This window comes from Girardinichthys multiradiatus, chromosome 11 (assembly GCF_021462225.1).
Source record: "Girardinichthys multiradiatus isolate DD_20200921_A chromosome 11, DD_fGirMul_XY1, whole genome shotgun sequence".
NCBI lineage: Eukaryota > Metazoa > Chordata > Actinopteri > Cyprinodontiformes > Goodeidae > Girardinichthys > Girardinichthys multiradiatus.
The window spans coordinates 674,137-691,883 of record NC_061804.1 but is presented as its reverse complement, the minus strand read 5'-3'; the positions used below and the strand labels follow the sequence as shown (position 1 = coordinate 691,883).

Below are 17,747 nucleotides of genomic sequence, written 5' to 3'. Positions count from 1 at the left end.
CGCACAAGAACATATTACTCATGTATGATCACTGATAGTGAAATCTGTTAAAAACATTAAGACTTTATTCATCTGTAGAGTGGAGAACATCTCCAACAATGAGGCTGAAGCTCGAACAGGAAAACATCCAGACCACCTGCAGGATCTCAGCAGCTGCAGATTGGCTCAGGTGTTAGACCTGATGAAGTGCAGTAAAGGGTAGATCAACACATATTAAACCATTCCTAGGGGAAATAACTACTAAATATGACACTAAGTAAAATGATAATATCAGAGACCACTTGCATATACAGATGGACTATCATCATAAGGATATTTTATTTAAAACATTCAATTAAAAAACTGAAACTCATATATTCTGTAGGCCAGTTTACACAAGTGATCAAGTAATTATTTATGTTAACTTTGACGATTCTTGCTTATGAAAATCTGAAAATAAGGTATGAACCATGTAGACCCCTCAGGTCTTCAGAGACCTGCTTACTCAGTGTTCCCAGAACCAGAACTAAACAAGATGAGACAGCATTTAGCTTCTCTGCTCCTGAGCTCTGGAAAACTGCCTGAAAACCGTTGGTTCCTTTGACTCCGGACTGAAAACATGACTGTTTACTGCAGCTTTGGATCAAAGAATCGGACTGATGAACTGTTCGAATGATCACTGATGACTGATTAAAGCCTGAGAGTGAAGAATAAATTACATTTTAGCATTTGTTTCTGTTTATGCTGTGTTTAAGCGGCTTCTGTTTTCATAATGTTTCTCCTTTGTTTTTGTGTAAAGCACTTTCAATTGCCTGATGTATGAATTTTGCTTTATAAATCAATTTGCCTTGTCTTGTTATTTTCTGAAGACGTTGACTATTTTCCCATTTATTTTGGTTCTTATCGTTCTTTGGGTCGGATGATTGCTACTAAATATGATGGATTTTGACCCTGAACCAAACTATTTCCCTACAGCAGAGTATAGAAAATGACTTTAAATGTTCCTTTGGTAAAATTAGGAAGGAAACGTCCCTCTGATGGCGAGGAACTGAGGATCAGTCGATATGTAACATCCTGCAGGAGACCAACTCATTTCATATCCAAAAAGGTATAGAACAACCACAACTAAAAAGGCATGAAAAGGTGGACTCAAGCATATTTCCTCAATATAATTAGTTTCTTAGTTTATGAGTCTTATTTGCCAAATGCAGGTTAACAGGGAGCCAACAATGCAACAAAATGCTGTGGACAAGAACCATTTCATTCACTACACACGCAAAAGATGAAAATGGAAACATTTACATGGTATAAGTCTGGCAAAAGCAAAGATCTTGAACAGTTTATTTTGAATGAGGAGCCTGACGGCGTGATGGGAAGACTTGTCTTTTAGTCTTTGTATTTGTGCAGCCAGGCTGTGGTCCTTAATGATGCTGCTTGCTGACACTGGCTGTAATAAATATCCTGGATAGACGAGAGACTGCTTCCAGCGATTCCCTGCACACCTCTCTGTGGTGTCTTCAGGTTGTGACAGGAGCAGAAACCACTCTGTGAGCAGGCTCTCGATGGTGCACCTGTAGAGGTTGGCAATGATGGTGGTATTCATGCATACAAACCTCCTCAGGCTCCTCAGGAAATATAGCTGCTTTGATGTAGGCACCAAGGAACTTAAAGCTGCTGACCCTCTCTGCCTCATCATTGCCAATGTTGGGTTGTTCTTTGTCCCTGCTGTCTCCTGAAGTCCACTCCTACGTCCTTATGGTGCATTCAGACCGAATGCAATTTGAGCATCAAAAAGGCACTTTGAAGTCAGATGCTCTAGACGCGCTTCAAAAACGCTCTAGAGGCACGTCTGAGGAAAGTGTGGACAGACGTGAGTTGGGAAGAGCTACCCTCGGTTATTTTCCTTTGCCAATTTCTTGTGTACAATGGCAGATGCAATCGAGAGAGTGGCATGGCTTTATTTGCTGAATAATGACAGGACGGGCCCAAACCGCAACAATAATGGTCATTTTCCACTGGCTCGTTTTAGGATCTGCGGCTCTGCTCCACTCGGGTGGGGGTGGCAGGAGAAGCAGCGAGGAGAGACGCTGCTGTCTGGACTGGTGAAGCTCCAGAGTTTGCCTGAAGAAGTGCCAATTTTATGATAAAGTTTTCGTCTCAGCCCTGGCGATAATAAGGACGTGGACTTTAAAGTGCAAAATGGAGGACTTTTGACCGCAGTAAAGTTAGTTTTAGATTGAATATTCGTGCTCCGCGGACTTCCTCCCGTTTGATCTGAGGCAGACAGTCTGATGCCTGCTCCCTCCTCCTGCAGATGCTGGTTTGTGGTTAAGGACCGTCAATAAATTTCAGAACCAAACACACTGTTTCATGGTGGTTTGTTTGTGTGTTTTGGGGGAAATGTTTGTGCGTCCGAATAGCTGATTTTATGTGTGATCAGCTGGTTTAGGATGTTATTAACTACAGCACTTCACCTGCGTGTAATTCAGAAAGCTGTTGTGTAAATAGTAAAATGGTCCTTCCATCCTATGATAAAATATGTCACTACATAATATGTCACTGAGCTTCTCTGATTGGTTGACAGGCCAATTTCTCAACTATGGCGTCTGCCGCTTTGGACGTGTGAAACACGCGTCAAATGCTTGAAATCTCAAAACGCGCATCGCTCGACACGTGTATCACATCTTAACTCACAGTGCCAGACGCGTGAAATGCACCGCAGGATGTCTCGACGCCCCGAGATACCATAGACTTCGCATGAAAACCAGACGCCCCTGACACTAAAATTGCGTTCGGTCTGACCCCACCATTAGTCTTACTGACATTCAGAGATTTTTTCCCAGCACCAACTGGCAAGTTTTTTCACCTGATCTCTATAGGTGGTCTTATCATTGTTTGTGATGAGGTCCACAATGGTTGTGACATCGTCCGTTTAAAGATAGAGCTTGAATTGTGCCCAGTGGTACAATCATGAGTTAACAGAGAATACACGAGTTGGCTGAGGACGCATCCCTGCGGCATCCCTGTGTTGAGGACCACTTTTTGTGGTCTGGTTGGCAAAAAGAAGCCACAAGAGGATGTGCATAAAGGTCATTTTATAACCAGTTTTTAAACATTCAGGTTCTTACCCAATATTTTTTCCTTTTAAACAGCAGTAAAGATGTATCCTGCACTGAAACCTAGAGAAGGTTAAATATGTTCTGCTCTGTAAAATAATTACTTCAATTCTACTTGATTCTGTTCTGACGTCACACTGTCTAATAATAGGTGTGTGAAGGTGGCCACGTGTCCCGGAAATTTTTGAAAACTTGTTTGCAGATAAAGCTAGCCATTGCAACAGGAAGTAAAAGCATTACCTTTTCAAAGTAAATATTAGCATAAAATCTGAGGGATAGAATATAACTAGATCCTAACAGAAAACTATGCGTTACATTAACGCTCAGCTTGGACTCCTGCTTTACTTACACAATGATCACCTGCACTGTTGTACCGCTCTGGCATCTTATACTGCTCTACATTTACTCTCACTCACTTAAAACTGTGCACATATATTTATATTATATTGTAGATATGTTTATACTGTTTAATTTGTATTATATTGCACCGACTACGCCAAAACAAATTCCTTGTATGTCCAAAAACGTACTTGGTAATAAAGCTTTTCTGATTCTGATAAGCCACATATAGTTACTAGTTTTGATTCTGTTAACACAAAACTGCACAAAAACAAACAGGGAATGACTCAGACGTTTGATCAGAACTGTTGAGACAATCATCGGACCCCCCTGCCCTCGCTGGATGATATTTTCAGGACTCGCTGGTACTCCAGCTTTCACCCATAGTGCAAAAATATGCGTGTTAGGTTAACTGTCCTGTAATGGACAGGCAACGTCCACGGTGAACCCCTCATACTCAATGAGGCCGTAACCCTGTAAGGAAAACAGGTATAGAAAACAGATGCATGATAAAAATGATTTAAGTATTTAAAATAATTGGCTGTAAACTTCATGATTGCTAACGTACTGAAATAAAAATAATATATAACAGTATTGTTTTACTTCAGCTGTAATATACTAACATTTAGATTCTTCAAGCTTCCTTTGGTGGGAAAACATTCAAATAAATGCCACAACAGACAGATAATTAACTGTAAAAAACTAATTGATAAAATGTGGTTGAAAACCTTATTGTGCCCACCTGACTCTTTCACACAGTAACATTGTTTCATTGTGATGCCTTTGTACTTAAGGTGAATCCATAAGACTTTATTGTAACGTTAAAATAAAAAAGAGAAATACGAGTGTAAAATAAAAACGGTTTCCCACGTTGACGTCAGCTGCTTTTGTTTTGACATTCTGACCGGAAGCAATGATTACAGTTATCTAAATTAACGTTTTCGTTCTTTGCAACTAAACGCAAGCCTTCGTGTTCAGTTCAGGGAATTAAGAATACATTTTATTTATTTAAATCTAAAGATTAACCGAAGTTTATCTGAAGCTTTTATTCTGTTGATCTCTTCCGGTTAGCCTAGCCGTTAGCTTCGCTTAGCCACACCGGGAAGAATCAGCTGTTTTCAGGCTCCAGCATGGAGGACATGTACATTAAACCCGGTGAGTTACTTTCAGAGGATCCTAACAGTCAGAAAGAACATCAACAAACTCTTCCTGATGGGTTTAAAACAGCTTAGATTGTGTTAGCCGTCTGCTAACAGTCAGAGAGACAAAGCTCATTTAAAATCTCTGAAATTAAAGTTCTCTGATCAGTCACGCAATAACTACTGAGTTTATACGGATCCATTATGGCGCTGATGGGTGATCTGTATGACGTGTTAAATTCGGCACACAATTAATTCATCTAATTTCAACCATTTGGGTAATAAATATAAGTGAACTCTGATTTCTGTTGAAATCCCGATTAAGTCATAAACCAGTTGTTTATAACCTATAAACAGGGACTATAGATGTAGCAGTTTTGCTACAATCTAGCACATTTACAATTTGTATATGATTGTTCATTAATGTGCACTGTCCCGATCAAATAAACAAAGAAATAAATTTGATGTGTAAATTTATATATATGTAAATTATCCCCTGCTTGGTTGAAGCAGTGGTTAGTTTGGGGATTGAATCAGTCTGTGATATCAGAGGTTTTAACATCTGCTTTTATTATTTAGTCAATTAACCATCAGATTGTTGTATTTTGTTTATTTTGTTTAGGAAGAGTAGTCGTCTTGCAATCAGAAGGTTGTGGGTTCGATTCCAGCTTCCTCCTGCCATAGGTCAATGTGCCCCTGGGCAAGGCACTTAACCTCAAGTTGCCTACCGATCTGCGTATCGGTGTATGAATGTGTGAGTGCAATTGGGTGAATGTCGCTCTAGTGTAAAGCGGTCTGTATGACTGGAAAAGCTAGATAAGTTCAGTCCATTTACCATTTATATTCCTGTCTCAGTTAACTACCAAAGTAATGATTTGATATTGATATGTTCTGAATAAAGAAAGGATGCTGCTATAAAAATAATACCTTTTTAGGTTTCAATACATCACTATATGTTAGTCTATAATATCTACTATTTGCCCTGACCTGTCACTTTAATTAGATTACGTATGTTTCCAAGGCAACCAGGAGCAGGGCTGGAACGACCCCCCTCAGTTTTCGTATGGGCTTCAGATGGCCCACCGACCCCAGAGGAACCCCCTGAACAAGAGAGCAGTTGCATCGACGAGCTCAGGTACTCACACTGCTGATACACCTGCTGCAGCACACCTGAGTTCTGACTGTCACCTGAATGTCTGCAAGCCCTACTGTCCAATAACTCAATGATTTAAAGCATCTGTATCTGGTTGGTCTCCAGGTGCAGAAGTGCTGCCCACAGCCCCTCCATCCTCCAAACCGATGGCCCCACTTATGTGTGGAATAGCTCCGCCTCCTCTCCCAGGTATGGGTCAAAACTATCTCAGTGCCCACCATAATGTTTCAGCCTTTCAACGCAGCTGAATGACAGCTTTAACATTATCTCACAGCTCGACCTCCACCTAACGCCATGGCAACGCCTCCTATGCATGTGGGACAAATGAGAAGTCAGAGAGCGGCAGACAGCAGCCAATCAGAGCCTGATATGGAGGCTGTGATGTCAGTGCTGAACCAGGCACTCGATGCATGTAGAAGCTCTGTTAAAGTGAGTTTCTACCTGCAGGGGCGGCATCATAATGCTTGGGACACAGACAAAAGGAAAGATGAAATAATAATTTAAATCAACCGAGGGTTTTCAGAGAACTATGGAACAGGGTCAGGTTTTCATGAAGTACTGCATTTGGCCACTTTGGGCTGGTACTGCTCCTTTGTTTTTAACATTAACTTTTTATAACCATTGAACTTCCTGGATCCTTTCGGCAGGGTCAGGTGTGTAATGAAGTAGCCAAGAGGCTCCGCCTCCTCGAAGATGGTTGGAGGTCAGGTAAACTAAGCCTACCTGTCACCAGACGCATGGACACACTGTCCCAAGGTAGCCTGTCTCTTCTCTCCGTCATTTTATGCACCTATCTGTCTGCACAGCTGACTGAACACCTGTCTCTCTTCCAGAGCTCCAGTCAGGTAACTGGGATTCAGCTGATGAGATCCATCGATCCCTGATGGTTGATCATGTGACCGAGGTCAGCCAGTGGATGGTCGGCGTTAAACGGCTTATCGCTGAAACTAGAAATCTGAGTCCAGAACTCCTGAAACCGCTTCAAAGCTTAACAAGACCAGTCCAGGAGTCTGCTGAACCTGTTGAGGACTCTGTAAAACCAGACCAGGAGCTAGAATTAGCCCAGGACCCTGAACCAGAGCTTTAAAGCCCAAACTCTGGGATTTCTGGACTAAAGTCTGAAAATTAAAGAAGAACCATAATATCTCCATGTCTAAAGCAGCAACCTTTAAAATGGTAAAAAGCGTGAACTTGTACAGCACTTCATCAAGTCCCCAGAGACCCCAAAGCTCTTCACTCTACAATCAGCCATCCACCCCTACATCCACCCAGTCATCCACCCCTAAATCCACCCACCCATCCACCCCTAAATCCACCCAGTCATCCACCCCTACATCCACCCACCCATCCACCCAGTCATCCACCCAGTCATCCACCCCTACATCCACCCATCCACCCAGTCATCCACCCCTACATCCACCCATCCACCCAGTCATCCACCCCTACATCCACCCACCCATCCACCCACCCATCCACCCCTAAATCCACCCAGTCATCCACCCCTACATCCACCCATCCACCCAGTCATCCACCCCTACATCCACCCAGTCATCCACCCATCCACCCAGTCATCCACCCCTACATCCACCCACCCACCCATCCACCCAGTCATCCACCCCTACATCCACCCATCCACCCTGTCATCCACCCACCCATCCACCCAGTCATCCACCCCTACATCCACCCACCCACCCATCCACCCAGTCATCCACCCCTACATCCACCCAGTCATCCACCCCTACATCCACCCATCCACCCACCCATCCATCCCTAAATCCACCCAGTCATCCACCCCTACATCCACCCATCCACCCTGTCATCCACCCACCCATCCACCCAGTCATCCACCCATTCACACACTGACAGTGGTGAGCTACTTTGTAGCTACAGCTGCCCTGAGGAGAGTGACAGAAGTGAAGCTGCCGTACAATCGGTGCCACCGGGCCCTCTGACTACCATCATTGTAGCCAAGGAGGGTGAAGTGTCTTGCCCAAGGGCACAACGACGGAGTCAGACAGAGCAGGGGTTTGAACCAGCAACCTACTGGTTACAGGAAGAATCTCTACCAATTTCTCCCCAGTAGGACCAGGTGATGGAAACACTAAACTCTGAACAGTCTGGACCTGATAGTGGACCTTTTGGCTCAGCTAACCAATCCAACCACCCAGTGGCGATAAGAGCCTAGTAGGACTGGCTTGTGATTGGACAGGCAACCAACTGAAACCCTGATCAGCTGCCCTCAGATGTTTGATGTAACGGTAAATATTCTGGAGGAGTCCACACCCTCACCAGGAGGATCCTGAGCTGGTTCCTTAACTCATCAGGTGGTTTGAGATTAAATCTGCTTCCTCTCTTCAGACCCTTTAGTCAGAACCAGGTTCTCCAACAACCTGTTCAGTAAATTTACAGCAAACAGACCCAGGTTCCTTCACCCGTTCTTCCTTTAACAGCACCGAGTCCAGATCGCTCAGAGCCGGTTGGATTACTGAAGGACCCAGGCTAGTTCTCCAGCCTGTGTAACAGGTTTTCTTGTGGCCTGTTTTATAGCAGAACCTGGTTCTGATTTTGCTCGTATGTTTTACGTTCTGCCAGTTTTCTGGGTTTTACCAAATCAAATGTTTGAAGGGTTCTGTACCACAGCTGCAGCTGATCGTCAGTCCAGCACGTGGTTCCTTTAAGAAGGAGATGATAGTTTAATTGAAAGGTTCTGATAACTTAAAGATCCATAATTAACACCAGATCCAGAGTCAGTTTGATGGAAACAGAACATCTGTTGGGTTTTAGTTTTATTAAAATTTGAACATTAAAACTTTACTCACATGGAAACAGAAGTCTGTCAGGAGGAGAAGACGAAGCCATTTCAGAGATCTGCTGCTGAAGCTCTGAGGGACAGAAAGTCCAGAAGAGATACGTCACACCCAGCAGAGAACGATCGAGACGAGCTGTCTTCAGTCTGACTCGGACAAGTCTGGACTGGGTCAGGTGTTTCTTGGTTCTATGGATCAGATGAACATTTCACTTTGGGTTCATTCTGAGACTGAAGACATTTTTATATTTGCTGGTTTCTCCCAGAACGTCATCTGTCTGAAATAAGATCTCTGCAAAGCTTTCCTCTGATTGCTCAGTGTCGGGTGGTCTGCAGGGGGAGCTCTAACTGGTTCTCTAAAGCAGAGCCTTGCGAAACTATTCACACCCCTTTAAATTTTTCACCATGGTGTCCTGATCCAACCGCAGGGCTGTGAAGTGGAAGAAAAGTGATTCTCTACATAGTTTTCATATGTTTTTGTTAATAAACCTTTGAAAAGTGTGGCTTGCCTTTGTATTCAGAGCCCTTTTACTCTGATACCCTAAATAAAACTTCAGCTCAACTAATAGCTTTGAGAAGTAATCTAATTAATAATCAGAGTCCACTTGAGTACACATGAGTAATCTAATCTCAGTATACATGCAGCTCAGGTTTGTTACCAATAAAATCACTAAAGTTTGTTGAAACCAGGACAAAACGAGGACATGTTGAAGAGCAATGAAACCTTTTGTAAGGAGGTGAAAGCATTGTTCAGATGAGTGTTTTATTGTGTAAATAACCAAGGAACACAGACTTCTCCCAGGTCTCTGTGGTCCCTGATCATCCTGATGCTAAAGTTAGGTGACTGCAGCTGCCACCAAAGCTGCATTTCCACAGCATTTGCAAATGTAACCGTTAGGAGTACCAGCATTTGTCCAGCAGATGTCAGCAGAGAGGTTCTGTGAGGACCACGGTTTTCTCGAATCATCTCACAGAGGACAAGTCTGTCTCCTGATGAAGCAAATCTGTTTCCAGATTTTGGGCTGAGCCGTTAGCTGCTCCAGCCTCAGCCTGACATCATTTCCTGTCTGGCTGAAATCTGAGCCAAGGAGCCATTAACATGATTCTTTGAACCAGCCTGAAGCTGATGTCGTTTCAGGTTGGCTCAGGTCTATCTCATTCAGTTTAGTTTGTTTCTCTAGCACCAGTTCACTACACAAGTCGTTTCAGGTCTCTTTACAAGTCAGTTCAATCCAATCATCCAGATCCCAGTCAGGTTCATACATTCCAATTACTCCTAACTATCAAACAGTTCAGTCAGATTCAGTTTTATTCAAATTGGATAAAAAGTTTTTCTATCTAAGGAAACCCAGCAGATTGCATCCAGTCAGTGACTTGCAGCATTCACTCCTCCTGGATGAGCATGTAGAGACAGTGGACAGTCACTGGTGTTGACTTTGCAGCAATCCCTCATACTGAGCATGCATGTAGCGACAGTGGAGAGGAAAAACTCCCTTTTAACAGGAAGAAACCTCCAGCAGAACCAGAACCAGGCTCAGTGTGAGCGGCCATCTGCCACGACTGACTAGAGGTTTGAGAGAGCAGAGCAGAGACACAAAGAGAACAAAGAAGCACTGATCCAGGAGTACTTTCTATGGGAAGGAAAAGTAAATGTTAATGGATGTAGCTCCTTTAGTCGTTTCATCTAGAATGAAAGAACAGATAAACTCTGATCCAGTTTTCAAGGTTAGAGTCTGAAAGAGCACATAGAGTTAGTTACAGTAGAAGCTCAGTCAGTAACCATGTCTAGGAGAGAGAAAGGGTTAAACATTAAAGACAGGGCTATGTGGATCATCTGTAGAAGGTGAGCATTAAGTTGTTGCCAGCAGAAGCTCGGACGATTCCCCTCTCCAGAAAGGTGTCACAGGTAGACCAGAGTCAGGCCAGGTGTAGCTTCTAGGAAGAGAAAATACAGAGAGAGAACCTAGAGTTACAAGCTGAAATAACATCAAATAATGCATGGAGAGTCGTAGGAGAATGTAGCAGAGAGGGTGAAAGTGGTCATTATGTCCTCCAGCAGCCTAAGCCTATTGCAGCATAACTACAGAGATAACTCAGGATAAACTAAGCCACTCTAACTATAAGCTTTATCAAAAAGGAAAGTTTTAAGCCTAGCCTTAAAAGTAGACAGGGTGTCTGCCTCACGGACTAAAACTGGGAGCTGGTTCCACAGGAGAGGAGCCTGATAACTAAAGGATCTGCCTCCCATTCTACTTCTAGAGACTCTAGGAACCACCAGTAAACCTGCAGTCTGAGAACAAAGTGCTCTGTTAGGAACATATGGACCAATCAGATCTCTGATGTATGATGGAGCTAGATCATTAAGGGCTTTATATGTGAGGAGGAGAATTTTAAATTCTATTCTGGATTTAACAGGGAGCCAATGAAGGGAAGCTAAAATAGGAGAAATATGATCTCTCTTTTTAATTTTCATCAGAACTCTTGCTGCAGCATTTTGAATCAGCAGAAGGCTTTTAACTGCATTTTGTGGACATCCTGATAGTAAAGAATTACAATAGTCCAGCCTTGAAGTAACAAATGCATGGACTAGTTTTTCAGCGTCACTCCTAGACAGGATATTTCTAATTTTGGCAATGTTCTGGAGGTGAAAGAAGGAAATCCTAGAAACCTGTTTAATATGGGATTTAAATGACATGTCCTAGTCAAAGTTAACACCAAGGTTTTTTACTTTATTACCGGAGGTCAATTTAATGCCATCCAGGTTAAGTGATTGACTAAGCAGTTTCTTTTTTAAAGACTCCGGTCCAAAGACGACAACTTCTGTCTTGTCTGATTTTAGAAGCAGAAAATTTAAAGTCATCCAAGTTTTTATATCTTCAAGACATGCTTGTAGTCTATCTAACTGGTTGGGCTCATCAGGATTTATGGATAAGTAAAGCTGAGTATCATCAGCATAACAGTGAACATTTATCCCATGCTGCCTGATAATTTGACCTATTGGAAGCATATATATAGTAAAGAGAATTGGCCCAAGTACTGAACCCTGTGGTACTCCACAATTAACCCTGGAGTTTAAAGATGATTTATCATTTACATGAACAAACTGGAATCTGTCAGACAGATAAGATTTAAACCAGCCTAGCGCTGTTCCCCTGATCCCTACAGCATATTCCAGCCTTTTTAAGAGAATATTATGATCGACTGGATCAAATGCAGCACTGAGATCTAACAGAACCAGAACAGACACAAGTCCATTATCTGAGGCCATAAGAATATCATTAGTGACTTTCAGCAGAGCTGTTTCAGTGCTATGATGAGCTCTGAAACCTGACTGAAACTCTTCAAACAGGTCATTGCTGTATAAATGTTCACACATTTTATTAGCAACTATTTTCTCAATAATTTTAGATAAGAATGGAAGATTGAATATAGGTCTGTAATTTATTAAATCATCTCGATCAAGCGAAGGTTTCTTAAGTAAAGGTTTAATTACAGCTAACTTAAAAGCCTGTGGTTCTGATCCATTTACTAAAGATAGATTAATCATATCTAAAATGGGGCTGGTAATCAGAGGGAACACTTCCTTAAATAATTTGGTTGGGATTGGGTCTAACATACAAGTTGAAGGTTTAGATGAAGCTAATATTTCTGATAACTCAGGAAGCTCCACAGGATCAGAACAGTCCAAACACAGATCAGGTTCTGCAGTTATTTCCAATGTTGTCTCACTTGCTGAGGATGAAGTAATCATCTTCAGGAGTATGTCAAAGATTTTATTTTTAATAGAATCCATTTTATTTAAGAAGAATCCCATAAAGTCATGACTGCTAAGAGCTAAGAGAATGGATGGTTCAACAGATCTATGACTCTGTGTAAGTTTAGCAACTGTACTAAAGAGAAACCTAGGATTATTCTTGTTCTCTTCTATTAATGATGAGAAATAAGCTGTTCTAGCTTGGTGAAGTGTCTTTTTATACAACAGTAGGCTATTTGAGCAAAGCCAATTGAGCCTAAGATAGCATTAAACGCTATATTTAGGCTATCACTTTCAGCGTCTACATGAATGTTAAAATCCCCTACTATAATAACTTTATCTGTATTTAACACTAAATCAGATAAAAGGTCTGAAAACTGATCTAAAAATTGAGAGTAAGGGCCTGGTGGACGGTACAAAACAACAAACAGAAGTGGTTTTAGTGCTTTGCAATTTGGATGAGGAAAACTAAGGATTAAATATTCAAAAGAGTTGTAGCTATTGATTGGTCTGGGACTAATCAATAAATCCAACTGAAAGATGGTTGCTACTCCTCCTCCTCGCCCAGTATATCGAGGAATGTGAAAATTTAAATAATTAGTAGGAGTTGACTCATTTATAGTAACATAATCCTCTTGCTGCAGCCAGGTTTCTGTGAGGCTAAATAAATCAATCTGATTGTCACAAATCAGGTCACTAACTAGCAATGTCTTTGAAGAGAGAGATCTTATGTTCAGTAAGTCACATTTAATTGTTTTATTTTTATTTTCGGTCTGAGTTGGGTTTATTTTTATGAGATTTTCCTGATTTCCTCCTTTTAGATTATTTTTTAACCTATTAAATGTTGGCCGTGGGCGAGACACTGTCTTAATAGAGAGATCATATTTCTCCTATTTTAGCTTCCCTTCATTGGCTCCCTGTTAAATCCAGAATATAATTTAAAATTCTCCTCCTCACATATAAAGCCCTTAATGATCTAGCTTCATCATACATCAGAGATCTGATTGGTCCATATGTTCCTAACAGAGCACTTTGTTCTCAGACTGCAGGTTTACTGGTGGTTCCTAGAGTCTCTAGAAGTAGAATGGGAGGCAGATCCTTTAGTTATCAGGCTCCTCTCCTGTGGAACCAGCTCCCAGTTTTAGTCCGTGAGGCACACTGCTGCAGGCTTTGTCTGAAGCCCAGATAATAATAATCTGGAGGCAGAACCTCTGGCTGCAGATATCTGTAGTAGCTTCAACTGGACCTATAGTGAGTTTATTCATTTGATAATTTGCTGGAGTTCTGTTGTAATAATTTGTTAAATCTTCTAAAACCTTTAGGATCAAAACACCTTCCCACAGCACCAGCTCTGCCAGTGTTGTTATATGGGTTCTGTTTATTCAGAGAGAAAAGTTGGACTTCACTATGAACTCTGCTGACTGGGCCGCACTCCTCCTCTTCATCCCCGGAGACTGGAGGAGGAGGCCTTGAAAGAGGAAACCAAGCAGAAAGAAAAATGACAGGAAAACGGAGAGAAAGAAGAGAGCTGACCCCAGCGGAGACGAGCTGACTAAAAATAAGCTAAAGGGAGGAAGGAAACTCTGCATAGATCTCTTTGTCTTCATCCAGAATCCAGTCCTTCAGAACTGATCCAGAATCGGATCCCTTCAAATGATCCAGAACCCGATATATTAGAGCTGATCCAGAATCAGATCCTTCAGATTTGGTTCCAATCAGCAGAAAGAACGACGGTCCAGGTGAGAGCTTCAGATCTTCACTCAGTCTCAGCAGTAATCCTGCTGAAGTTCATGGCTGATAAATCAATCAATAAAAGTATGAAAACATCTGAGCCGACATCACCTGGAACTCAGGGGCCACAAACAGTCAGGGCCTAAAATATACCAGGAGCCCCTAACAGTCAGCTGTTTCACAACAGCCCATTATTTCTGTTTTCCCAGGAGCTCAAGGAACCAGGACTGCTGACTGTAGTACCAACAATAGTAATAAATAATAATTTACACTTTAATGATCTCACAATGGAGAAATCATCCTCTGCATTTAACCCGTCCCTTAAGGAGCAGAGGGCTGCCATTGTGCGGCCCCCAGGAAGCATTCAGGGGCTGAGGGTCTTGCTCAGGAACCCAGAGCGGCAGGCTGTGGGTACTTGTGGCTTCTCCAGGAAGCAAATGCCCTGCTCTCTAACCACTAGGCCACCACTCCCCCAGGGGAGGACCAACTGTGGTATCAGCTGTGGTACTGGTATAGTATGTATTATATTAGTACTGTGTGCAGTAATTCACTCTGTAGTATCAGTTTTAGTATCTGAACTATTGTAGTACTGTCATACTGTGATACTCTCTGAGGCGTTTCCTGCTGTCAGCTCAGACTGAGGATGCAGTTTCCATGGTGACACTGTGTGTGTCTTTCCTGGCCTGTGATTGGCTAATGGGGAAGTGGGCCGGCTGGCCAAGCCTCTGAAAGCTTCAGCATCTCAGTTTGAGAGCCGCAGATCAGCTCAGAGAGACGAAGAGACGCCGCTCTTCCTCACTTCTCTCTCCCTCCATCTTCCTCCTCCTCTTCCTCCTCTACCTCTTCATCTGTGCTGCCTCTCCTCCTCCTCCTCCTCAGACAGACGGACGGACGGATCTGACTCCTCACCTTCACCGCCTCCACCGTCATCATCCTCAGAGAAAGACGACAGGGAGCCCCCTGACCCTCGCCATGGCAACGGTCATCAGCACGCGGTTCTCTGATGAGTATCAGCTGTACGAAGAGCTGGGGAAGTGAGTACCACCTTCACCGCCTCCTCATCATCATCAAAAAGGGTTTTTAAACTTCTTTCATGCAGTTATTTTTCAGAACAATTGAAAAGATTCAATATTACTTCTTTAACTGGTGTTTCCTTCCTGATCCATGTCGGCTGTTTCTAATTAACTGGCAGGTTTCAGTTTCTGATCTTTCCACTCACTGAAATCAGTTAATTTTTTACTTCTCTATCATTTCTTTTTTTATATGACTTAATTGGACATTTGTATAGTATATTTACAATATAATAGTTGATGATTTTTTAATAGCAATGTTTTTATGTAGCTTTATTTTAGATATATAATAATTTATTCATTTTAATCTAAAAATATTATTTTTTTATGCATTTTCACTTTTTTATCCTCTTAGACATTAATTATTTTTATTTAAAACATAAATACATAGGGCTGCACGGTGGTGCAGTTGGTAGCACTGTTGCCTTGCAGCAAGAAGGTCCTGGGTTCAATTCCCAGCCGGGGGTCTTTCTGCATGGAGTTTGCATGTTCTCCCCGTGGGTTCTCACCGGATTCTCCGGCTTCCTCCCACAGTCCAAAGACTTCCTATTAGGTTAATTGGTCTCTAAATTGCCCTCAGGTGTATGAAGTGTTTTTGTGATGGACTGGCAACCTGTCCAGGTTGACCCTGCCTCTCGCCCATAGACTGCTGGAGATAGGCGCCAGCTCCCCACGACCCACTATGGAATAAGCGGTAGAAACTGACTGACATAAATACATATTTATCTTTATTAAATAATTGTACAATTAAAAGATGCAGCCTGTGATATGAGCCACAGTAACTTAGTAACACATTTATCTGCTGTGAGTGGAGAGGTATAAATGATATCAGGTATAGATTATTAATTGTGCCGCTGATCAGTCGCTCATCAAGATGAACAGCAGGATAAACACATGCATGGATGGATGGAGGGACGAGTGAAGCACCTTTCTGACCCCGTCCCACTCAGCACCCACCCCCACACACACACACAGTAACACACTTAATGCCAGGTCTCTTACATAATGTGATGGTGGGTGGCAGAATGCAGCTTTCATAAGAAACAGAACGCTTTCTGCTGAAACTCTGCTTCACTTCCACACAGAGAAACCACTAATGCACCATGATAGACTTCATCAATATTTCACCGACTAATTACGTTTGTTTATTGGAGATGATAACAGACACCAGTAAACTGCAGCAGTTGGTATGTTAGTGCTGATTATCTTGACATGTCTGATGCTCCTGGAGTGTTCAAGGAGTCGCAGATAGTCTCTTATTCATCTGTTTAAACATCTTTGTTAATCAAAAGCACAGAAGATAAACTTGACCTCAAGATGGAGAGTGAGAACAGATGAGGAACCTGACTGTCTGGAAAACATCTCAGACAGCTGCCAATCTTCCCAGCAGATTCAGCCCAAGGTCAGGGTGTGAAGCTCAGAGAAGTCACCTAAACCCCAGGTGCTCCATCACAGACTCTACAGGCCTTAGTTGGAAGGTTTCAGGTTAAAGGTCATGACACTGAACCAGAATAGCTGCTTGCAAGGGTTAAAGGAGAAAGACTCTTCTCTCTGAAAACAAGATGGCAGCAGGACTTAGGTTACAAAGCAGCATCTGGATGAAGAACAAGACTTCTGGAGATATGTCCTCTGGACAGATGAGACCAAAGTAAAGATCTTTGACCATGATGCACAAAACCAAGTTTGGAGGAAACCAAACACAGCAGATCAGCACAACTCCTCAGAACAACTGTAAAGCACAGTGGTAGAGGAACGATCATGTGGGTCATCACTGCAGTCATTGAGTGGACCATGAGCTCTTCTGTATTCCAACATTTATAACAGCAAATACAGCAACAAATATACAACAGAATGGTCCAGTCAAAGTTCAGCCTGAATAAAATGCTATAACGGGACCTTCAGAGAGCTGAGCAAGAACCTCAATGAACTGAAGCTATGTTGGAAAGAAGAGCAGACCAGAACTCCCCCAGAACAGTCACTCACTGGTATCACTCCTTTCAAATGAGCAGGCAGCAGTCCGAGGAGTTCCACAGAGATGTGTCAGATCACCCTTACTGTTTACCATCTAAACCAATGAGGGTCATCAGTGAGTCTGACCACTGTCCTGTTAGTCACTGCTCTGGTTTCATTACTGCGTGATGGGAGCCACCCAAATGTCCACCATGATGTCAGAGAAGCACAGTGGTGACAAGAAGGTCATGATACCCAACAAAACCATCAAGCAATCCGTGTCATTTAAATAGCTCGGTGAACATGTGGATAGCGCCCTCTCTTGGCCACATCATCAGGGCTATATTTGTGCAGAGGATTTATTTGTTGAGGAGACTTTGATCATTTGGAGCAAGGACTGAGATTCTTTAGAGAGTCTTTTGCATCCTGCAGGATGAAGGACCGGTTTGGTTCTGGAACCTTTCTGTCCAACCAAAAACCAGAACATTAAGATCAGTTAATATCTGTTCTAGGGTTGTGGATCAGTCTTTATGGACATGTTTCCTGAACAGCTGCTCCAAACCCTCCCTGCAGTTGGACAAAGAAATTGCTTCAGATCTTTCTCCTGTCCTGTCTGAGGAACACCAGCTGAAACCTTCAGGGTACCTCGCTGCAGGAGGAGCAAATAGAAGCCTTCGCCCATCCCTTTTACTATTACACAACCCAACTCA

General features: G+C 42.6%; 2 protein-coding genes across 2 annotated transcripts in view; both read left to right on the top strand.

Moving 5' to 3' along the window:
* Nucleotides 1-4,342: 4,342 nt before the first annotated feature.
* On the top strand, nucleotides 4,343-7,054 carry sra1 (steroid receptor RNA activator 1). Its single transcript, XM_047379658.1, has 6 exons — nucleotides 4,343-4,589; nucleotides 5,595-5,708; nucleotides 5,832-5,915; nucleotides 6,001-6,155; nucleotides 6,374-6,482; nucleotides 6,560-7,054. The coding sequence occupies exons 1-6, from the start codon at nucleotides 4,565-4,567 to the stop codon at nucleotides 6,811-6,813; spliced, it is 741 nt and encodes a 246-aa protein (XP_047235614.1). The 5' UTR covers nucleotides 4,343-4,564; the 3' UTR covers nucleotides 6,814-7,054.
* A 7,724-nt stretch (nucleotides 7,055-14,778) lies between these two features.
* camk2a (calcium/calmodulin-dependent protein kinase II alpha) overlaps nucleotides 14,779-17,747 on the top strand; it is a 45,421-nt gene continuing 42,452 nt past the window's right edge. The window contains exon 1 of the mRNA XM_047379314.1: nucleotides 14,779-15,051. Within this exon, the coding sequence (XP_047235270.1) occupies nucleotides 14,990-15,051 (62 nt within the window). The 5' untranslated portion in view covers nucleotides 14,779-14,989. The remainder of the gene's footprint in view (nucleotides 15,052-17,747) is intronic.